A 24,373-nucleotide genomic window follows, 5' to 3' on the forward strand; every position below is an offset into this window, starting at 1 on the left:
ATCAAAACAATCTGGATAACGTGTATATTCTTTAGCATGCTGATCTTTAGCACCTTCAAGTGGCAGGCTTTGAGGGTGTGCTTTACTGGCTTGCACAAAGCAGCTGCTCCCCAAGGGGACGATCCAGCAAAGAACTCTGTGCCTTCACTTCATCGTCCTCCCTTGCCAGAGGTGATGTGTTATTTCAGGACAAAGAATAGAACTGGGGGGAAAATTAGATACCCTAGTCCTTCTTCCACACCTTTGGTGGTGCTGCTGTCCCATCTGGGTTCCTAAGCCCACTCATCTCCCACAGCTCCCACAGAGGGCACTCTTGGAACGATCTATTCCAGTTTCAAGGCATGTAGCTGAAGCTACATGGAAGTGGCACAAGTGAGAGCAGTAAGGCCTCTTGCTCTCCTTTTTGACTCCCCCACTGTTCCCAAGGTCAAAGCTCAGAGCATCCCCTACTTTGTGTACTGCCTGACAGGAAAGGCACTGACAACAAGAAAATACTTATTGTGATCCTTCTGGCCCCAGCTGCCCTTGTTTTACCCCTAGTTTGACAGGTAATGCAGCCATTCTCACAATCTACATGCATGTTGTCAAATTTATTTCTGAAAGGATAATGAGAATAGCATAACTTATTGCTTGTTCTTTCTGTTTCTTCATACTTCTTGTTTCAGTGTTGTAGTCAACAAGTAGCCACAGCTCATGATCCGCTTGACAAGGAACAGGACAGCCCCAATGCCAATTAAACAACTAGACCAATTTAATGTTTTCACATCATTACCTCAAATTACAACTTCAGCATTTTATAAACGCTTAAGTAAAAATGGATTTAGCTTCTGAATTTATTGCACATTCATGCTGGTTGGTGTAAAAGGTAAGAGATTAGGTTTATAGCAGAGTTTTTCCACTTCCGTGAATAGCAATGACAATTCCTCTGTATGGCTTTTACTTTGACCTGTACATTCCATCCCAGCCCAAAAAGAAAGCAGTTGGATACAGGTTCTTCAGTCAAAACCACAGAAAAACTGTTTGAGTTAGTTCCATGCTTCATATAGTAACTCTGCAATTATAGGAAATTCTACTTTTAAAGAACTTCAGGGTTTTTTTTCCTTGCAAACCTTTTCCCCCTCCAATCTGTTCACACAGGCTTGGTGTCAGCCTGGTTTTAATAACTCCAGTCACTGAAAGATCATGCTCCCTCAGCCAACAGAAGTTCTCTGTGGAGTAGCACAGACCACAAGAGGAGAGTTTTAAAGTATTTCAAAATACATAAACAAAATGTATGCATTTGCCATTCTACAGACTTCAGTAATTACTGAGTGATTAAGCAGCTCACACTACATGCTCTAGAAACAGCAACTGAAGTATTAAGAAGTGAAAATGACCTACTGTGCACAAGAGATGATGCAGCTACTAAACTGTCAGCATGTAATTGGTATACCAATGAGTCGAGCATTTTCCTGGAGCTCAGAAGCAGATAATTATCTATGATTTCCCTTCACCTCAGAGTTAGTCTTCTACACAAATTCATGTTGGGTTTTGCAGTGCTTTCCCTGGAAGTGTCACATTAGGCCTTCTTGGTGTAACATGATTCTCTTCATGGTTCTCTATGCTGTACTAATCAGTAAATAGCTTTTCAGTAGGTTAACTGAGAATGTACTTGTTCCATAGGCAATACAGGTGAGGAACACTATCAGGGTTAATGTGGTTTAACCTGCATCTTTATTAGAAGTTTTGCATATTATATGCTTGAAGTGAGTTGATGAATCATGGATTATTCCTAGCCACACCTCAACAAGGTGCCTCTGAAGTAATTTTAAAATAAGTGCTGCAGAAAAGGTTGAACACTGATGCTCAGCTATGATAAAACTTTTTCAGGAAGGATGTTAATGTGAGGTAGCAATCAACTCAAATAGGCACACAGCAGATTATGTTTCCCTGACTTCAAGAACAGAAAAATTGTTAAGAGAAAGAAAAATGGAAGTACTGAAACAATGTATTCTTGTTTTATCTGTACCTTTAATAAAATCTTTAGATGATATATGCAAGTTACATAAATAATTATCAGAATAAATAATTTTTAACTTAAGTATCTCTCACAGTCTATTTGGGAAGCTCAGAGAAACTAACCACACACTTTAGAACTAAGTCGAGTAAATTCTGTAAAAGAAGGCAAAATTACATGAGGCAACCTCAGGAGGCAAAAATGAGTTTTCTTATTCTGAAATCCTTCCCTTGGCCTTTGTCCACCTGCCAGCTCTGGCTTTCATCAGGTTCTTGCTGAGTGGGATAATTCATTAACCTGGACAAAAATTAACTTCTCTCCCTCAGGGCTAGTGAGTTAAGTTCATTCATAAAAAGACCTAACAGGCATTACCACCAAAGCAAAGTGGATCTTGAAAGCAAACAGGTAGGGCAAGGAAAGTAGCTCAACCTACATGAGACAAAAATAATTTATGGTCATATAAGACGTTACAGGCTTTAGCTTCCTGGGAAAAAAGTGTCAGGCATTTTGAGGTTGCAGAAAATCTTGAATTAATCTTGGATTACTTTTGTGAAGGCAAATGATGAGTCAAGATTCAACATTTCAAAAGCAGACCCAGTCTATTAAGTTTGTCCAGGATCAAAACCAAGTTTGATGGTATTGTGTGCTTGGTATTAAGAGCAGAATAGAAATATAGGTGAAAGAATTACAGTGAAAGTACTGAGCAAATAATATAAAGAACATAGTAAATACCAAACCTGAAATGTAAAATGATGAAGATGGGATAACAAAGAGCAACAGATGCCCATCTGGCACATGAATAAAAGCCTGGCCCAATTCAGTGATAAAGGCATATTAAAGTTCAAACCAGTTTTACATGAGAAATGCAAGCCCCCTCACAAACTGCATGTTTTTATACCTTGCTAGCATTTTAACAGTAACTGAGGAAAACAGCCATTAATATAGGAAATTTCCATAGCACATGTAACCAGATTAACAAAACTAACAAAAAGCAGAAACGATTAACAAAAAAAGCAAAACCATAAAGAACAGCCAACAGTTTCTTTCCCACTAACATTTCTATGTTGCTTGTATCAACAATGGCTGATACACACAAAGTTGCTCCGAGTGGGTACCTGAACAGCCTAAGTCCAAAAGGAAAGGAGAAAGCTATCTCCTCAGGAAGGTCTTAAAATGGTGCAATTTTCATCGTAATTCAGGATAAACATAAGCCTATGAAAAAGCAAAGACAGATGTCCCATCCAATGGCTGGCTACTCTAAGACAGGTGACAGCACTCATTTACATCCAAGCAAGCACAAAATCAGAAAGGCTGAGGTAGCGGGGAATGCTCCAGACTGATGAGTGTTTGCATTTCTCTTAATATGAACTGCAAGAACTAAATCCCCAGGAAATGCATTGATAACCTGATCAAAGTATAACTTGCTGGCAAAGGTAGGAAGGGGAATGATTCTGGCTCAAAGGGACTGACATTGAAATCAGCATCCCCTTTGTTTCGCCGTGGGCATCTCCAGTTGCAAATTGGATTGCCATTCTACAACACTGCATATTTTATAAAGATCAGGAAAAATCCCTACTCCCAGTGTTGTGGGAGGCATAGCAACAGAGGGGCACTCACACAATTGTGCAGTCACAAGACCTCCCATGCTGGTTTAAAGCAGGGTTTTTCTTAACACTGCTTAACCTCAGGAGCATCACTTAACCATTGTTAACATTGGAGGATATTGATGAAAATGCACAGACTGATCTTATGGCACCAAATATAAAATCTACCTTGACTAAGGGACATCATTACTACTGGCATTTAGTACTTAAAGATGCTCCACCAGGTTAACAGATGAGGGGGAAATATCCCAGCCTCTTCTGACTCCTGAATACATCAAGAAAAGCTCCCACAATCCTGTTTATTCTAACCTAAGTGAAGAGCAACAATGCTCTGCTTGTGGGCCTTTCCCGATATGCCTTCAGCATATGCTTTGAATACTGACATCAAACACCTTGAAGGCAGAAAAGTAAGATGGAGCTGCATGGCCTCTTGTAACCTGGGAAAAGAAAGCTGGACCAACTGTTCCCCTCTTACCTATTTGTGGTTTAAATGATCTGCAACTGGAAAACATCCATGTACCTACTCCTGATGAAGGCACATGCCATAAGATATAGAATTAGAATAAATACTGGGGTGAATTGCCAGAATGAAAAAAAAGGAGCAACGACATAGCAGAAATCTCAGATGGTAGAAAAGCTTTATACAAACAGTAAGAAAAGCTACTTCATTTTGGTTATACAGAACTGTTTACATCCAGCAACAGAACAGAAATGAAACGGCACTAAGTGCACTTTGCATTGTGTTGCAGTTACAATATCCTAACAGGCACAAGGATACATTTCACAGTAAGACTAGGAGATTCTCCTGACAACAATAATCTTTTCAGTGCTTTTTCCTATTCAACATTAACTGCAACGTACTTAGAAACTTCCAAGACATGGCACAAAATAAATGTAATTTGCTGCAGACTATTTTCACATAACACATTAAAAATTTACAGGCTTACTAAGCACTGCAAATTACAAAAAAAAAAAAAAAAAGAATTACAATTCTCTTTTATTAACATTAAAGATACCTTTCACCAACTTTAAGCTATTCAGTCCTGGCAAGCAGGTCCATTCAGTGAAAAGCCTATTATTCAGTGTCTAATCAGACAAAGATTTCTCCTCAGCATGCAGATAAAAGGGACAGGCTATCATCCATAACTACATAATATTTCAGACTGAAAGCAGTCATCCCCAATTTTGTCATGTTTGATCACTTTCAGAAAGATATTAAGGCTGCCCAGGGAAAACATTACAGCAACCTTCTTCAGTTAGTTTTCTCAGTGGGCTGAGAAATAGCTCTCCCTGTTTTCCAGGTGCAGTAAATGAACACCTGCATTAAACTATCCTTTAGCCATCAGAAGCCAAGCTTCTCTGTCCATTTCAGAGTATGCTTGAGCTAACACCACAGCTTATAGCTCCAGTCCTACCTTTGATCCAAACCATTACCTTGCTACACCAAGGCAAAGCTTAATATACCTGTGAATACTAAGGGAACTGAACCTGATTAAAGCCAGCCTAGGCAAGAAAAAACCATATATCTCTGCTTATATTTTATTAACATTTATATATATTTATACTTATATATATATGAGCAGAGAACTTTGTTACTTATCAGCCCCACCCCTAAATCTTGCTCTCAGTCCCAGTTCTATTTTGGTATGTCTATAATTTTAAAGCTCTATTTAAGCAATTAACAAAACTGAAGTGGTATTGTAGCTTGTAAAACAAGATACTGTACTTTGTTTTAAGAAAAAAAATTACAGCTCTTGTCTCTTTGGAGAGATACAGAACATGCCTCCAGACAGCAATTCAGGACAGGAATGAAATATGAATTATGAATAAAGTCTTGGAGAAGCCCCTCAATTATAAGCAGAGATTAAAGAGATCTGCACTAATTACGATGTCCTAAAGTTACCTGGTGTGAATCCCTTTCCATTTCTAATAGCAGCTCATTATGTTGCTATCTGCACTTATATATATGAGCTCTAATGATAGATTGAAGTTTCTGGCTACGGAATGTTTGACAAATTCAAAATCTAAAACCAGGTGAGCAAATTTACTCACTGCAAAGCTGAAATCAGCAGCAAATTTACACTTCATTGATGTGATGAAATCTTTTCTCTAAGGTACTGCAAAAACTTTATCAAGTCACAGTTTCACATGGAGCATGTCTTATTTGCATATGAAATAGTATCTTTCATAATTCATATTCCCCTGAAAATATCCAGAGAAGCTGGTAGGATATTGACTCTAGGACATAGTAAACTGATCCACCTGATCTTCACAAGTCAAACTTAGAAATATCACACAATTTTATGTGCATTGTGGTTGTAAGTACTGACTTTTTGTTTTTAACATAAATTTTGGTTTACAAGAGCATTGTTTAAAATGCATAATATACATATTAAGTATGTAAATTATGTCAACCTGATTTAACACAGAATTTCAACCAAAATCCTATCATAGCCTGGTTAGGGGCATGAGAGTTTTTGGTATGAAATAATGCCTGTGATTCTGTCAAGACTATTACACTTAGATTCAAAACTTGCTTTAGTTCTAGTACATCTGCTTTAACAAAACCAATTGTAAGCAGTTATAGTTAAGACTTTAGAGATAAGGTATATATTTCAAAACTCAATGACTAGATATTTTTAACAGTAATTTCTGTAACATGGCTACAAGAGAAAGTTTTACTTAAGACTGATTATCACAGCTCTTCATCTGGTTATTCTCCCATTTTCAAAAGTTTTAATCCACACCCAGAAGTCAATTTTTTAATTTTCAGTTTCTTTGAACATTTTGCTCAGCTGTTGAACTAGTGCTACAAGCTCAGGGTTTCCCCCAAGTGATTCAATTTGTTTATAGGCTTCAGATTCAAGCTCTTTCAATGTATTCCGAGTGTACTCAAAGGAACCAACATTTTCAAGGTAATGTACACAGTACTTTTTTATATCTATGTTCTCTGTCCTTTGACGTAAAATGTTTTGCACCTGAGTACTTTCAGGTCTTGACCAAATTGCATGAATGGTTGGGAATGAGAACTTGCCCTCAGTTAAGTCTTCACAAAAACTCTTGTTCTCGCTATATTCTTTGGAGTGTAAGTTGGCATAGTCATCTCTTATTTGGAAGAAGAGACCAAGTGTGTTAAGAAGCGGCTTTAAGTCTTTTTTATAATTTGAGAAGAGCTGCATGAGGCCTACAGCTAATCCGAAGAGACCGCCTGTCTTTTGCAGTACCATCGCTTTATACTCAGCCTCTGTAGGACAGGTGTAAGTATCCCTCCAGTAAATATCCAAGCCTTGGCCTTTATGGAGTTCCAGAAGTTGACGGGTAAAAACTTTAACAGCATCTGGATGATCAAGGGTTAAAACCTTCTCTAAGCCAAGAAAATAAACATAATTAGCACAGTTGATTACAGATGGAATTCCATAGATACTGTGTGCCACTGGAAAGCCCCGTCGTAGCTTTGAGTTATCTTCAATATCATCCACAAGTAGGCTTGCATTGTGCAACATCTCTGTCACTTCAATGATAACCTATTACAAGAAGAGAAAAGTGTTAAGTTTGTCACTCCAATTTAACCATTAATTTTGCAAAACTATATTTAAAATAGATAACGTTTTAAAGAACTATATTCTCTATCATTGAGGTTCCTCTTTAGGCAACTTGCCTTTACTGTTAGTACAGATTTATGCTTCTCTTCACCATCCAGTTTGCTCTAAGTCCTGGATCACAGAGTCTTATGTGTAATGTTTTCAGATTCAAAGTTAACTTTACTCCCTGAAGTGCTTCCCCTTGCATGCTCCTCTTCACTGTTACTACAGTTCTAAAACAAGCCATTGTCTAGGAGTTATGGAATAACTGATATTAAAAACACGACTAGGGGAAAATAAAAGAAATACAGTATTTTGAAATGTTCAGATTTACAAACCTGAAATCTCCCAAAGTCAGTTTTTGAGACTGTCAGGTATCACCCATTATCACATTTCTCTTGTGAACCATGTTTTGATAAGTGGAGAGCTCATCTTTCTTTTCCCACACTTTGTATGGTTATATTCAGCACTGAGCTCTTAAAGGACAGACTATTCCCTCTGAAACATCATTTGAAAAATTCTTGGCAGAAAGACAACAGACATAATTTCTTTTGAGAAGCTTCCTACACTCTGCTTGTTACTAGGTAGACTAGTATCACACACCACCTGAGGTGTGCAATAAACTGTTCATAACATCAGGCTTGTAGCTGACTACTTTGAGTAGAACAGAACCTTAACAACCCCAGAAAAAAATAAGAGTCTTAACACTATATCCTGCTTTTATTCCACAGCTGCCACACAAGCAACAGGTATATTCAGCACCTGCTTAAATGGAAATAAATTTAAGCACATAAAAGTGCACACTGTATAAATTCACTGCAATACACATCTGATTAAGATATGATTTTAAAGCTAATGAACCAATTACACTCCTTAGCTACAAACATTACATTCAGTCAAAATTCATCAAAACAAAGGTTAAAAAATACTTAGACCACCATAAAATGGCAGCAAATATATAGTATGGTCCTATCTGGTGCGTGCTGTGGGACAAAATAAGGACTTTGCTGTAAGCATTTTCTTGAGCACCGAGCCACCGGGTGTTCAGTGAACATTGTCCCAAAGATTAAAACTCAAACCCCAGGAATTTAATCCCTTTCCTGATATACTATTGCAAGAACAACCTACTTAAACACTCATGAATCGAAGTATAGTGTACTTACTGAAGGCAGCTCTACAAACCTATTTGCTTTGGTCCATTATCTCATTCTCAGTACTATCAGGAATGTTTCCCTGTGTTCTGTGAATTCATTGGATAAGTTTATTCTAGTACTTCTCTAGCTAACCTATTTCATATCACTGCCAATTTCATGACCTCTTGCAGCTTCCATAGGTAAGGTTTAAAGGAAACAGTGTTTCCTGACTCTGTGTTTCTATCAAATTACCTTGTGAACTGAAGATAGTGTCAAAAGTGCTTCAAAGGTGAAGGAAAGATGTGAAACAGTTCAGGTATCAGAAAAAGCTTATTTTAGAAGACATCAGGAAGTAGCCTGAGAAAATGAAAAGACTGGTCTCCATAATGAAAGCTGAAGACCCAGTACAGAGTGCAGTGTTTTCTTACAACCTACATCTATCTAATCAGTATCTGCTGCACTATCAGTCCAACACACGGGTTTCTTCCACCTCCTTATCTGCAATAGCTTTAAAATTTCCTTGACTCTTGCTAGGCCATTTCAGTGCCTTCTCAGAAAGAAGCTCACCTGACAAACCGAGTGTTCTCTACTTCAACATTTCAAGTTGAAGTGTTTCAGTACAGCACCAAAAGGGAACCAGAAATTCAGTAAGTGTTGGGGGAAGAGATCACTTGGTTGGAGCAAAAGGTGAAACAGCGGTAATTAACAGTAAAATAAACTACCAAGGAACAGTAGCCTCATTTGTATAATCTAAATAAACTACACAAAGTCAAATAATCTAGGGTAAGAAAAAAGTCCCAGAATGAATGCCAGAATTCAGATTTTTAATAAAGGAAATACAAATAGCTGGAAATTAATCAGGCTGTTAGAAACAGAGGACATCTTATGAAGATCAAGAGAGACGTCAAAAAGATGACCAGAAGTGTTCCTCCAGACTTCAGCCATCCTTAGTTATTAAAATTAGTACTAAAATGCACAAAAGCTGCAATAATTGCATCATGATGAAGACTAAAAGATGACAGGCTCTTGTTTTGTCCTGCCATAACAACCAACTGAAGCAGTAAAGGAGACATTTAAGCATTGGTTTTCTTCGTAAAGATAATCAAAACAAGTGGTCCAAGCCTTCAATAGCAGTTACACGATCATCAGTTTAAAGTGACAGAACTGGTAACTTCTGTTCACAGAGGCACTGCAGCTTTGGTTTACTATTAACACTAAAAAATGGACCACAATGTCATGGGTGCCCAGCAAAAAAGCAAGAAGTAGCAGTCAGATTGCAATATAAAAACCTGCTAGTTGAATAAAATGAAAGGTTCTGTTATAATGAAAGGGGTTCAGCATGAGAAGACAGGACTTGGGGAGCTGCAGAAACCCCATCACCAGATTTTTAAAACTCAAGAGGGCTGCCAGAAGCCTAAAGTAGCTACAGAGCAAGCTCTGCTTTAAGTACAGGGTTGTCCTAGATAACTTCCAGAGGCTTCTTCCAATCTGCATTCTGATCTGTGATATTAGATTAAACCCATACATACCATACAGAGGTTGCTATATTATTTCTTTTATTTGGATGTTTGTCTGAGAACAAAGGGTAACATATGTCTAGCTGAAAGACAATAAATTCTGCTAGACAGTTACAGACAGGCTGAAAAATCAAATCGTTCCCAGATTATGAAATGCAGCCTCTTAAACCACTTAAATCACTTTGCTGCTTGAGAACTATGAAGTGTCACTTGTAAGCCACCTAAAAATGACTCCTTCACAAACTCTAAAGATAATTTCATTAATTGTTGGCAGCAGTAACAAAGGACCAGTTGGGTGTCAAAAACCACAACCAATTAAATTGCTTCCTTACACTGCCTTGGACAGAAGATATTTTGCACACTCTGTAGCAGTTTAACAAAACTGCAGTCTAACCTAAAAAGGAGGATAACTTTTCATTTGAAAAGCTACAGAGTTTACATACACAGCCATGCATTCTGCACACTTTGTTCAAGAGAAAAAGACAATGAGAATTCCTAGATAATCCTTCTCATTAGAAAGTAAGGACTGCAGACTATATGATACATCCCTCTCAGTTTTAGGTTTTTAATGTTGATTTAACTGCTGACTTTGATATTCTTGTATCAGAATCTCAAGATTTTATTTTCAAACAATATACTTGGGAATCCTACAAGGTAACTGTCTAGCTTGTTTTGTAAGTTATTAAAAACTCAGTGTTAATAACTGAGTTATGTTAAGTGGGTAACAATGACAGCTACTTATCTACAACTTCAAAGGTTGAACACACTTGGAAAGAAGTAACTATTCTAGTAAGACATGGAAATAATTTCTTTACTGTTGCATCACAGTAAAAACTTTGCACTGAAATTGTTTTCCTGAAGTTCACTTGCAGAAATTCAGAAATTAGTGCATTTAAGATTTCTGATAATTTATGCTATGTAAGAGAATCATCTGTTATCAATGGTCTTGGAAGCAAGATAACAACCTTTTAAAAATAATTAGCCAGTACCTGTATTTTATCTTCTGGAACATTCAGCCAGTGATTAAAGGCCTGGGACAGTTTGGTTCTCACTTGCTTACCTACAATAAAAAAATTATAGGCATTTATAAAAATAATAGAGTTCGTTATTAGGCACAACAGTTTGTCTTAACAACTATAGCTGATTTGAGACCAAATTAAAAAAACTGATCAGTGTGACAACACAAAAGTGGAAAATATATCAGTGCATCACTTGTTTCTTTATTGAAATAAACATCAAGTAGCAGCAGTTTCATTTTAAATACTTCACAGGAATATTTAAAGTACCTATTTACAGGTTACTATATTTAGTTTTCACAATTTAATTAGCACGGGATCCTGACCATGTTGGTAGCCTGTACAGATCAGCTAGTTTGCAAGGCATGTTAATTTTAAGATTAAAAAGTTTCAATTATGATTCATTATTAGTTGAAAGTATGGGTATTTGTTCAATAGCTGTTTCTGTCAATTTTTAGGTCTTTCTCCTGTAGAATTATTCTTTACTTGCTACTGTAAGTTTGTAAAGCAGGAAAGTGACATTTCATATACATACTAAATAACTCTAAACAAAAATCTGAACATAACATTCTGAGCATAACAGAACTTTCCAAGAATTCAGATATTTATTTTCTACCCATGAAATCTACCTACGAATAAGATTTGGTCTGCTTTGGTAAAATCTACTTCGTTGGAGCCAAGCAGGCATCCCATTTCATAGGAATTAAAGACAACATCAAATGACCAAGTTCAGTGTTAAAACAAGTCGCTCTGTTCAATCCAGATACCTTCTACATGACAAAGTGAATTTCAATAGAACTTAACCATATGCCTATACATTATTGATGTCTACTTTCTTTGGTAATTTGCTGGTTTTCATGTACAAATATCTATTCAGCATCTAGTCATGTTCAATATGAAATAAAGTCATCCCTTATCCACACTGAGACAATTCTGCTCTGAACTTCGAGAAGCTCAGCTATGTATAATATCTTGGAATAACTGCAAGACAGGTTTACAAAAACAGCTTTGTATATATAGCTCACATAAACAAGCATTTGGAAAAAGCTTCAAATAAACTTCAAAGCAAGTGCAACATAGACACCCATGGAACCCATATTACTCGACTCAAGATGTGCTGAGACATAACTAGATATTCTGCAATACTAGTCCTCATGTTGATAATTCCATAGCACCAAAGAAATAGCAACATTTGAATCTCTCCCTAAGGCTTCTCTATGACTGTGTAGCCAGCATATACAGAACAAAATAATAAGTATGGGTAAATTCACTTGCAGTGACAGACCCTGGAGAAACTGGACTAAGAATTTTTCCCCTTCTAATTAAGTCACCACGAGGTAAGCAATAGCTTTGTGGGTTGGGCTTTGTAGCAAGGATGATAACCTTCCTGCCTGGATCAGAGGTCTGCACTTTTTTTCTCAGTTCTCAATGATGTCCACTGCTGCCCTGTCACCACCATCTTCTGGTCCTCACTAGACAAGATTAACAAAATGGTCCTCTTCTTCCCCCCAGGAGCTCTGTCCTCTGCTTCTGCCACACGTGAACAGGCATTCTTACCTGGACATACAATGACTTTGGCTTGTTTTCTCCATTTTTGTTGTCTGTGCTCAGTTTTAAACACTAACAGTTTTCTGCAGAAGGGAAGGATTGTTTTGTCTCTCCTTGAGAATAACTGTTACAAGTATTTGCCAAACTGTATGGCTTACCAGTTAAGGATTAACAAGTATTTCACCATATTCATAACAAAAACCAGTCAGAATATTACATTAACTGAACTGTACCATATCTATACCTTATCTATAGTTGTTTATTCTCCTCTAAATTACTTAAATACAGACAAAACCTGCTTTTTCTTTTTATTCTAGGCAGCTAATCCTGTTTTATTAATGCATTTCCTAGAAAATACACTTAAAGAATGCTGGATGTTCAGCAACAAGCATTATTTCATCATGAGGAACTTGACTACCATACACTCTAAATGGATTATAGCATGCACAAAGGATTAAGCCACTTCAGTTCCTTGGTACAGACAGCATCTGAGTTGTTAGACTTGTCTACCCTGACTAGCAAGGTTTCCTAGACACTGACTTTTCAAGGAAAAAAACACTACCTGTATAGTGAGACATTTATTTTTCCTTTTATAGATGCAGATTTACTTGTATTCTAAAGGAACATTATTGCCACATTGACACTATTTTATCTGATTCTGAAGTCCATCTTACCTGGTCTATGCGATAGTACAGTGATTTTCTGTACACACAATTTATGCCTGCAGCCATATTGTGGTGGCAAAAGACCAAACCCCTCCAATACTGGCCTCTAAAGCCTGGATGCAGAAGACTCCATTCCGTGCCACATCCCTCCTCTCCCCAAACTAGACAAGACAACCATACAGGGATACTAGGACAAAATTAAAAGGAGCACTGCCAGAATTATCCACTTTCTTCACTGTCACATTCCACCACTCTGTTAATTATTCTACGCAGGCTATTGTAAAATTGAAGAATAGAGGTCTAACATCCAAAATTCGAAGCTCTACCTACTGTATAGAGCTATAATAATAGACATTACTGCACCAAGCTTTTATCAAAGCTCTACTAAATGCATTTGGTTTAATTTGCCTAAGATCCCAAATTATTATCCAAATCAAACAGCAACTGTGGAAAGCTTTCCTCCTTAATAATGCTGGGTGGAGAAGGTGAGAAGAATAGTGAGAAATTCCTTTTATGGCTAAGAATGTTAAAGCTTTATCCTCCAAACAAATATCAAGGTAGATTAAAGATGTTGTATTGAGGACATTCCCTCCTCCTCTTCAGATGAGATGCTTCTCATCTAAAGGAAAAAAAAAGGAAAAAAACCAGCCAACTTACTCTTTATATACACACTTGTTCTTATGATAGAGCACAGACCCAAAAACTACAGATCTCCATTCTGGACAGGCTCCTGGTTAGTATTGCTTCACTCTAGCTGTATTCAAGTAACCACAAATTATGCCCTTAAGACAGCACCCCACTTACAGAGAGGGCTCATGAAAGGGCTAGAACAGCATGGGAAAGAGCAGAGGGACTATTAACCTAGTCCCCATTACAGCTAATTCAACTCATTAGCCCAGCAGAGAACACAGCGTTTTGCTAGGTTAGCTTTCTGCCAGCTTTATGTACTGAGTCAGCTTATGCAGTGGATCTGCCACAATCAGTACAAGGTGAGCAGGAGATGCTGAGGATCAGGGGAAGGGCCATTGCCCTTCTGGAGGAAGAAAGCTCTTTTATTACCTCAGCTGTATTGCACACTTGCACATTTAGCTGCATCCTCTGATGGATTAAAAAGTGGATGAAGTCCCTAGGCAGACCTCTCCAAGCAGCTACAAGAAGACAACGAACAGCATAACTTAACTGCATGAAGACAGGCAGAGAGCAGGCACACACACTTTTAACCTGTGCAGCTACTGGTGCCTAAGGTCATTGACAGAATTCTCTAGCATAACTCCTCTGCTCAAAATAAGGTTAACTAGTCCAGCATTGTGATCCTGATTTGTGCCTTGCTCCTTCACACAATCCTGAATGTCACCATCCCATGGTCACTGTAACTAAGGTTGCCTTCAGTCTTAACGTCCTAACCAATTCTCCCTTCTCTTTAAGTGGAACTCAAGCATAATGCCTTCCTACATCAGTGCCGTGGTCACCTGTGTTAGCAAGAGGTCATCAGTTCATTCCAGAAACCTCCTGGACTGCCTGTGTCCTGCTGTGATGCTTCTACTACCACACTGTAAGGTAACTCTCATAAGAATCAGCACCTATAAATATGAAGCATTTTGCAGTTGGCTGAAGGTCTCATCAGCTTCTTCCCTCTTAGGGGGTCTGTACCAAACACCCACTATTATGTCACCCCTATTAATCTGCCCCCAAAACCCAACCCATAAGCTCTCAACAGGCTCATCTGACTGAAGGTAAAACTCCATGCAATTCAACTGTTCTTTCACATAAAATGCAATTCCCATTCCTTGCCACCCCAGATTGTCTTCCTAGGCCATCCACATCCATCCATTGCAGCACTCTAGCTGTGTGTTTATACTACACTAAAATTACTGCCCTACAGTTGCATCCAAACTCTACCTCCTCCCTTTTACTCCCAATAATGTATGCATCTGTATAAAGGCACTTCAGAGAAGCATCCAATCTGCAGATCCCCAGAAAAGCAAGAGCTTACCCTACCAAGTTCTGTTTCTACTTCCTTGTTGGAGCTCTGGTATGATTTGCCTTCTGACCTGATCTGTAGATTTCTAAGTGTCTTGCTCACATCAGCCTATACACTTTTTTTGCAGGTTCACTAATTCCTTACTTGATTGTGTGTAGTCATTTTTGTATTACTGTAATCTCTACTTTGGCCCTGATTTGAACAGGTGGATGCTATCCCCTCTTGGTAGTCCTTGCTCTGCAAAGGAGGTCTCAAGGCCATAAGAGCCAAAGCTCTGCTATCAGCATGAGCTGTGAAACTAACTAGCTGTAGACAGGCAGTATCTGTTTATTCCTCCTGATGGTGAGAAGGGGGTTGTGGATCACAGAGAAGATCCACCTGGCTTCCTGTGGCCTTGGCCCTCCTTCCAAAGGCCACACAGTCTTACTGAATAAGCTTTGGGCACCCCCTTGCTATATCCATTAGTGTTCAAGTCGAAGAGCTTTAAGGTTAAGTATTTTAAAGGTGAAACACACCTTGGCAGTCCCCTGTCAGGGGTATCTAGAAGCAGCAAACCTCCCTAACACAAAACAACATGTGGAAGCCTCTATTTCCTACAGGAGTCAGTCTCCCCACTCTCTGCTCAGTCTCACCACTTGCTGCTGCCCCAGGTGCTGTTCTGATGCTTAGTCATTTATAACCTAAATGATTCTATGGTTTTATAAGGCCTAGAAAGAGTTTCCAGCCATGTGTCTTCTTTCAGTGCTCTGAACCTATCTGGCAACTGCACATCTGTTCAAGGAACAGGCATCTCCCTCCTGGTGTCAGAGGCCACCAGCCTTCACCATCGCGGGAGTATCCATCTCCCAACCTGATATGCAGAGACTATTTCTGCCCTCCTGTCAATATACCTGGAGGTTTCAGATGCTCGAATCTGTAGAGTCTTGTAATTTTTGTTATTTATGATGCTAGCATAACTCTAGCATAACTCTAGCTGTGCAAGCCTGCTGATCCCCTTCCACCATTCCTTTGCTTGGTGACACGGCTTTTGCACAACTACACGCCTTTAGGAACAGGGACATCGCTTGATTCTGGCTAGCAGGTGCCACCAGGCATCCCTGCAGCTCACAATCTAGAGAGGGGCAGCCTCCCTCAGGAACTTGGTCCAGGCAGAGGCCTCTGATGTGCCAAGGGTAGCTGTGCCAGTGGTAGGGATCATGGCCTGTGGTGCTTAACTCCCCCACCAGGCTGATCAAGTTCAACAACCCAGCAGAAAAAGCTGAACAACAAAACCAGTCTTGACTGTTCAGTTTGCTAAACAAGACCAGGAAAGACTGCGGGCAAGACCAGCAGGACAAGAATGGGAAGATGCACAGTCATGAATGGGATCAAAATCTGTCCCTTTCAACAGCAAGCTATTAACCATATCAGTTATATGACAACTGAAATTCCATATACTCCTTAGTGCTACAATATCAGCTACTGCTGTTAACTCAGACTCTTAAAAGATTCACCATGTGTGTGAATTAAGTAATTTTTGATACAAACCTCAACAGAATCTATGAAAGTCACTCCTGCACTTTATGATACTAAGTGACAAAATACTAGATTAAACAGAACATTGCTAAAAACTAGTATGGCGATGTTCCATTACAGTGAGATTTTACAAGAAAAGTTACTGTTTCAGAATCTATGTTCTTCTCCCAAGCAATAATTTCTGCTCAAGAAAGGATAAACATTAATTACCATACTAGCAGTTAAAATAGCACCATACTAAAAATACTTTAAGCCTAGTAGCTTCCCTATCCTAGTGCTGTTGAGGTCAAAGAAATATACAAGGTTACTTTAAGTATCACCACAAGACTGTTACCATTAAAAGTCTTATTTTAGCAAAGGGAAACAGAGTAATCAATTTCCTCTACTAAGCAGTTAATACTCATAAGTCAAAAATTTGTGTTCTTACACAAATGACAACATTAGCAGGCTTTTTCCCTTCCCTGCTACCAACCTTAATACAGTTATACAATCCCTTTTTATGCAAACTTTGATATGTATTTACACTTATTCAACCATAGGTTACTAAACTGCTTGGAGAGTTTAACTAGACTTTCAAGATAAGGAACTGGACTACTGCAGAGCAGTAGTGTACATATTTGACACTCAGCCAAGCTTTCTGCAAAGCCCCTCAGAGCTCAAACTGATCCAACACAGAAACAGCTTCTTGTTCCTATCGTTGTGCCTGCTCACTAACAAGACAGGAGATTAACCAGGCAAGTTTTTAACAGGTTAGGTGATTGATACCCCCCTAATAATTTGATTAGCAAGTTGAGAACTGGCACAAGTTAAGCAGCAGGAGAACATTGCCAGAGGCTAAGTGGATGGAATGAAACTGCCCCTTTCAACAAGAGCCTGCTGTATTAGCTCAGGCATCTATTTGAGCTCCACTCTAGGCAGAAACAGCATCTATAAGCTCATTTTTTCCACCCTTACTAAGCACTGGTACTCACACTGACTCCAAGATTCACACATGTAACTGGTTCCTACTGATCTGTACTTGACATAGCCGACCTTAGGCAAAGCCAGTATTTCAAACACAGTAAACATGGTTTATTTATGACTGGGAACCCTCTCTGCCTCACCTGTTACTCAGTACAAGCTTCCCACAGGTACACCACTTTCACCTGCCTAGTTTAAGAGAAGTTTTCTTTTGAATCACACCACCACTACTGCACAGAGAGCAGTGATCTTGTCTCTCACCTTCCCCAAAACATACACTAAATAACAAGAAGTCAACATGGTAAAGTGCACTATCAGATTTATGATACTTTAGCAGGACAGGATACAACACACCTGTACTGCCAGCAAGTGTAGTGTTACATAAGCCACTAGCAGAGTTATTACAGGTAAACTCACAAAGGAAAGAATTTAGCCACAGGAATCAACGTGAGAAGATTAAACATATATTCTAGATACATCATTTAAAGTGAAAAGTACCTGAAGAGCTATTAGTCAAGCACTTTTGCCTATAGAAGATTTTGGGGCACTTTTTGGGTGCTGTATATTTCCTACTAGGAAGCTGAGCTTTTCTTCCTGGTATCTAAATAGCTTTAAAAATAATTAGCAGCTAAAGATGCAGAGGTGTTGCAACATTCCTTGGTTAAAGAGATAATCTAATAAAATAAAAAGTAGACTTAAAGATTATGTTTGAAGAAAACAAATTTTTTCAGGACCAGGGCTTAGAAAGCTCTCCGTAATATCACAGACTCATTCTCAAGGTAGTTCTCTAGAAAGACCACCACCCAGTTCAACATAGCCAAAAGGAGTACACATGAGGAAATGGGAAACAAGCCTTCTGGCATTAAAAAGGCATTCAACTGCCAAATTCTTTCCTTTTCTTAGTTTTTAACCTGGTGCTAACTGCCAAGTCAAATGAAATCACTAATGTTGGCAAGAAAATCCTGGATATTTGTAGAAGTTAATAATGAAATTCATTATACTCAGGTATAATGAATTAGGACTCTGAGGACCCACCCTACCGAATACAGCTCTTGCTGCAGATGGGCAAAAGCCACTTAGTACTCTGCCTGTGATTTATAATGCTACTTGTCTAGGCAGAATGTCTCCTACCCTGGTCAGATATAATTTTGATCAGAAATATTTCCTTAATATTTACCCAAATTTTGTATCTTCCTTAACTCCTTCAGCATGCAATATAAGCTGGACAGAGGGCAACCAGGCATTTATGCAGTAGTTCCAATGACAAATTTGTTCTGTCACTATTTTTACAAAATTAGTCACTTTGATAGCCTGTATGGTCTTTCTTACACTTTAGGTGTACAAATAAAAGTCACAGCAATCTGATTGTTTAGTCGAAGAGGCTTCCAAGGGGCATATCCATACAGCAGCTTGTTTTCAAACTGCCTCCTGAATTCTGCTATACTGTTAAGGCCTGAAAACTTCATGTGAATGTATTGCTGGTGACCTGATCCTACACAAGGACTGGCTGAACCTCTGACAGGTGAAACAAGCCGTGAATACGGACAGCTGAAATTGGCCATAAGAGCACCTGTCTCTACACACACCAAGGAGAACAAATTACACAAGAGGAACAGGTTAATGAAAACCCCAAAAAAATAAAACAAAACCAACCAGCTAAACAAACAAAAAAACACCCCAAAAAACCTCCCAAAGGACTCTAACCAAACAAAAACTCCTCAAACAACACCCCTCCCCCTCAACCAAAAGAACCCACAACCCACTGAGTTCAGTACAGCAAACAATGACAGAACAAAATATCATCCCTGAGTTTAAAACCAGGATCAAGTCTTCAATACTAGCCTTCATCAGTTTTTAAAATCAGGCAAGGCAGCTATTCTGGAGAACAGAGTAACTGAATTGCAATTTTAATATGACAACATTACTACAGACACAAGAGCTACTGTACCAATCTCACAAAAAAAAAAGGTTCCATAAGAGGAAGAAAAGAACAAGTAAAAGAGAAACATTGAAAAGTATTAGTTTTTATTATTCTTCAATCCACAAGTCAAGCATAGAAAAACTTCTTGGCTTCTACTTCCCAAAACAAAAGTTGTCATAAAAACAATTTTGATGTTTAAAACAACACAGTACAAAGAAACTTGCCTGGTAATTGAAGCAAATACTGGTATGGCTCTAGGATTCTTTTAGATGTTTCATCCATCCCATCCATTTCTTTACTTCCCAAGATGTAGTTCACTGTTAAAGAAAGTGTTATTAACACTATTTAAAAATTTTTAAGTAAGTAGTAGATGCAGACAACTAAAATGTCAGCTGACTTACAGGTTAGGTGCAAATATTCCAATTTTGTGCATGACACCTTCAATATATAAAAGGTTTCCAGATGTCATTTACCAAAGAAACACATATAATACATGCTAAGTACAGTTTTCTCTAATTAATAATGAAGTTTAAGCCAACTTCTAGATTTTACTTTCTTGTATATAGCAGATTGCTTAGGTGATGAAGTATTTAAAACTTTACCAAAGCTCCACTGCAAATCTTTAAGACACTCGTACAAAATCCCACATACAAAATTTCACACAACTAATCTGATTAGATCTCGCTAAATGCTTTCTCCATATATTAGACATTCCAAAAGTGGAAATGTCTTAAGAGCAGAAAATACATCTCAGACCAAGGCAACCTAAAGAAATAGAATACTAGCTTCAGTCTTTTGATATAATTCCTCATTCTTTTGTTATAAGTGAAAATAGAAAGATACCATTTTTCTACCACCCTTCAAGCATACAGACAGCTCTACACACTTTCCCATACACCACAAATGTAATAGGCTCTTATGAATAATCTTTTAAGATCCAGGGCCTACAGATATCAACAATTTTCTACTGATTAGCTTCAATTCACATACTTTAGGTCATCTCCATCTGCATTGTTTTTTCAGACTCTTTTCTGCGATAGATTTACTATCCTTTCACCTCTAGCCTTTCTTACTGCACTGCAGATGCAGCAACTCAAAACAATTCTTCTCATGCAGTTTTAAGACAGGAACTGCAGCAGTAGCATAAAGTCTCATGCTACTTCAGCACTTCATCACTTCTCAGATACTTTGCTAGTATCCTGCAAAGGATTGATTTCTTTCCTCCTGGAGCAAGTGAGTAGTTATGTAAATTAATGTCCCAGTTTTGGCTAGAATAGAGCTAATTTTCCTCCTAGTAGCTGGTGTAGTGCTGTGTTTTGGACTCAGCGTAAGAGTACTGTTAATAACACACTAATGTTTCAGTTGTTGCTAAATAGTGCTCACTGTAAGTGAAGGACTTTTCAATTTCCCAAGCTCTGCCAGGGAGCAGGTGCACAAGAAGCTGGGAGAGTATAGCTCAATCAGTTCCTGTCTATGCCCATTCCCACCTTCCACACCCACAAGCATTTGTAGCAGTCTGTACTTGGGCAACTGATCTGTGTTAATAACTATTTTCAAGTTTAGGTATAGATCATCTTCATTTGCTTCACTCTGTGTGTTCATCAAATGTATTGGCACTTCAGGGGCAAGAAAGGCTATTTAAGCAAATATAGTTGTCACAAAATGTTTGTAAGGCTGCACCTTTTGGGAAAGCTTCGCATATTTTGTTGGCAGTGATGCTGTGATAAGAAGTACATCCTCTCCATCCTATCCATGATGTGCCAGCACAATTAGAGGTCAGGCTACACACTAATCAAAATCAGATTTGACACCCTTGACTCCTTATTTTGTTGCCAGCTTGTTGTTGTAACTGAAGTGCTTTCAACCCACACTGCCACTAAGAGGCAGCTGTCAAACTGTACCCTCACATATAAGGAGTAAGTCTCAAAGGACTTCAGTGAGGAGGTAAAATCAAAGATTTTCAGAGTCTACTCCCAGATGTTTCAAGCAGAAAGAATCTGGTGGAGATAGATATAAGGATATACTATCAACCTAACAGCTCCCCTGTGATTATTATTTGTCAAAAAGCCACACAGACAGTGATAGAATTGAAAGTGCATAGCTAAGCTGAGAGATGCTGGGATTGGGAGTACTCTCCTATGAAAGCTCTTGCTTAGAGGTAAATGTTAAAGCTCTTCCTCTTCCCTCAGGGAATTAGGTCTCTTGCTCATCTGTAAGGAACCAAGTCAATATTCAGAATCCCCAACTAACTTGAAATTCATTAGTATTGTACAGCATCAACCTAAATATCTGCATCTTTCTGCACAAAACTAGTAGGAGTTCATCCGAAATACTAAATATCAGCAGAATAGAAGTCAGGCACTTTTTGCCACAAGTACAGAGGTTTTGTTTTTTTTAATAAAAGGCAAAAAAGACTAATGAACAAAAGTAATTAATCACAAATCAATATAACTAAATTTTTCTATACTACTATTCTACCATTAAATAACCTCCCCCAAACTTATACATAGAAAGGGACCCTCGATAAAGAAACATGTAAACAAAATTCATTACAAAAGCCTCTAAGCAAAAATACCATGATACCAGATGTGTAGTGTTATTGCTCCTTGCACAAAATTACCACGTACAGCACACTTGGGAAATGCTTGATATTAAGGGTTTCCTGCTGAGGTGACTGACCGATTTGTTATGGAAGTTACACTTCTCAGTGATTTACACACAAGATCTCAAGTTACCCTCTCCCATTAAAAAGTAAAAGCCAGCAGTTAAACAATAAATGAAAGGCAACGAAAAGGCTTTTGTTAGTGAAAATGGAAGAATTGATTACATCTATGCTTATTAAAGCAGTTAAGGCCATTTTACCTTTTAAACCAGCACACAAACTTGCTGCATTTCAATTAATATACATTACAAAGTTAATTTTCCCGTTATTTCTTATATCTTCACTTAGGCACAAAGAAAAGTCACACACAACAGAGAGCCCAAACAGCTGTCTTTTGGACTGCATCAAACCTTATCTCTGATGACCTCTTTGAAAAGACACGTAACACCAGGATAAGATGGTGACGTGGGCCTCCATACTGTGGAACTACTCTAAAGCTGTACTCGAAGCTATGATCTGTGTCCAGATCCTCTTTGTAGAGAGGATGAAAGTTGATGATTAATGATGATTAATTCTAGGCCAAATGTCAAGAAAAAGTTTCCCTCTGAAACTTTGCAAAACAGCTTCTCAGGCTACCCTGTTCCATTCCACTCCGCAGACCCTTCTTCTTCTATTCCCAAATATATAAGTCTGAAATAGTCCAGGTTAAACATGCAGATGGTATTTTAAAAAGTACCATCATCTCAGGGGCTGCAGTCATTCTGCAATTACAGAGAAAATAAGAGACAACTACCAAAGAAGCAAAAATCTTCCCTATAAAATGAACCATTCAGAAAGTTCTCAAATCAGCTCCATCACAGAATTTAGTGCACTGAGAAACTGGCTTCGTTGTAACCAGTGGGAGGGAAGAAGCCCCAGACAGGGGGAGCAGGCAGGTAGGAGTGAGAAAGAGAGTTTCAAAAGGGATACTCAGAAAACATACTGAATACCTACTGTTTCAAACAGAGACCACTAGAAGTCTTAATCCAAATGCAACTGGGACACTAGTCCACATTAGCAGAGTGGTGTTTATAACCCCTCCCGGCTGACACCGACCAACACCTCGCATTCAAGCTGTGGGCGGGCAAGCTTCCCACAGGTGGAAGGGCAGTGGCAGACCCCTCACTTTCGCCAAGGATACAGCTAAGTAAACAATAGCTTTCCACAGGGCCACTCCAACAGTAACGCCAGAACGACACGAGCATACTGCTCCCGTGATCATAACTCCATTTTAATGAGGATTAAAAAAAAACCAAAACCTGAGCACGAATGCTGCAGAAGCCCTAGAACAATACCTTGGCCGCCAAAGTCCCGGCGCGCAGACGGGGAGGGTCTCTGAGCTGCGCGCTGACCCGCAGCCACAAGATGAGTCGGCAAAACCCGCGCCCGCAGCTGGAGCGCTGCGTTACGCGGCTAAAACTCACACTTCACAGAGAACATGAAGCTGCTGCCACCAAACTCCCGCCACAGCCGGACCGACGGAAACAAGGTTGATTTTTTTCGGAGTTCAGCACGACAGGCGCAGCCTCTTCAGCCGCCTCCAGCCCCCCAGGACGAGCGGGCCCAGCTCTTCAGCGCCATTTTAGGCGATCCAGAGCCGAGGACGCCGCGCTCCCCCCTCCCGCCGTCCACCCCCATTTTCTGATCGGCGCTGTCGGGCTCAGCCGCCAGGGAGGGCCGGGAAGCGCCGCCCGCCGCCAGCCCAGCGCAGCCCCGGCCCCGGAGCGCTCCGTCAGCCACTCCGCCCGCCCCGGCGACCGCCGGCACCGCCCAGCACTACCGGCGGCCCCCTTTCCCCGGCCCCTTGCCGGGCAGGCTACAAGCCCCTCCTGGCCGGGGCGGGGCGGCCGCAGGACCCGCTCCCCCGCACCGGGCTCGGACCGGTCCCTCCGGGAGGGGCGCCCCCTCTCTCTCCGCCGCCCAGACCCCAGTGCCCCCCGCCAGCCACAGCCAGCTAACAGGGCAGCCGACCTCGCCTCACCGCCACCGCCTCCTCCTCCTCCTCCGCCGCCGCCGCCGGAACCCCGCCCCTGAGCAGCCGCCGCTCCGGGAGTGGCGGCGCTGGCGGCGGCAGAGCCCAGAGCGGAGCGCCGCCCCCCTTCTTCCTTCCGCCCCGCCGGGCGCCACCTTCCCCTCCTGGGGGGAAAATGCGCCACCGAGCGCCGCCCGCGCACGCGCAGGCCCCGCCCCCTCGCTCGTTAGCCGTCTCTGTTGTGCCCCGCCCCTGGCGCGCGGTGCACTCTGGGAGTTGTTGTCCGCCGAGCCGCGCAGCGCTGCCTGCCGGAAACGCCGCTA

The 24,373-nt window shown here is 40.0% G+C and overlaps 1 protein-coding gene across 3 annotated transcripts; it reads right to left on the reverse strand.

The window, feature by feature from the left end:
- Window positions 1-1,990: 1,990 nt before the first annotated feature.
- GGPS1 (geranylgeranyl diphosphate synthase 1) lies at window positions 1,991-24,206 on the reverse strand. 3 transcript variants are annotated; one of them, XM_064413803.1, is made up of 4 exons: window positions 24,050-24,206; window positions 19,662-19,754; window positions 10,821-10,891; window positions 1,991-7,124 (listed from the first exon to the last, which is right to left on the reverse strand). In XM_064413803.1, the coding sequence occupies exons 2-4, from the start codon at window positions 19,726-19,728 to the stop codon at window positions 6,363-6,365; spliced, it is 900 nt and encodes a 299-aa protein (XP_064269873.1). In that variant the 5' UTR covers window positions 19,729-19,754; window positions 24,050-24,206; the 3' UTR covers window positions 1,991-6,362. The 3 variants fall into 3 exon arrangements, with proteins under 3 accessions (XP_064269873.1, XP_064269874.1, XP_064269875.1); XM_064413804.1 differs by lacking the exon at window positions 24,050-24,206 and adding an exon at window positions 23,374-23,991; XM_064413805.1 differs by lacking the exons at window positions 10,821-10,891; window positions 24,050-24,206.
- Window positions 24,207-24,373: the final 167 nt, after the last annotated feature.

The sequence above is a fragment of the Passer domesticus genome, chromosome 3 (assembly GCF_036417665.1).
Source record: "Passer domesticus isolate bPasDom1 chromosome 3, bPasDom1.hap1, whole genome shotgun sequence".
Taxonomy (NCBI): Eukaryota; Metazoa; Chordata; class Aves; order Passeriformes; family Passeridae; genus Passer; species Passer domesticus.

Bases quoted from the DNA above. Each gene is read 5' to 3' on its own strand.
- GGPS1 (XM_064413803.1), bottom strand. From the start codon at position 19,728: ATGGATGGGATGGATGAAACATCTAAAAGAATCCTAGAGCCATACCAG. The intron at 10,892-19,661 runs GCAAGTTTCTTT...TTTTTATTGTAG, and splicing joins GTATTTGCTTCAATTACCAG to GTAAGCAAGTGAGAACCAAA. The intron at 7,125-10,820 runs GTACTGGCTAAT...TTCTTGTAATAG, and splicing joins TTCCAGAAGATAAAATACAG to GTTATCATTGAAGTGACAGA.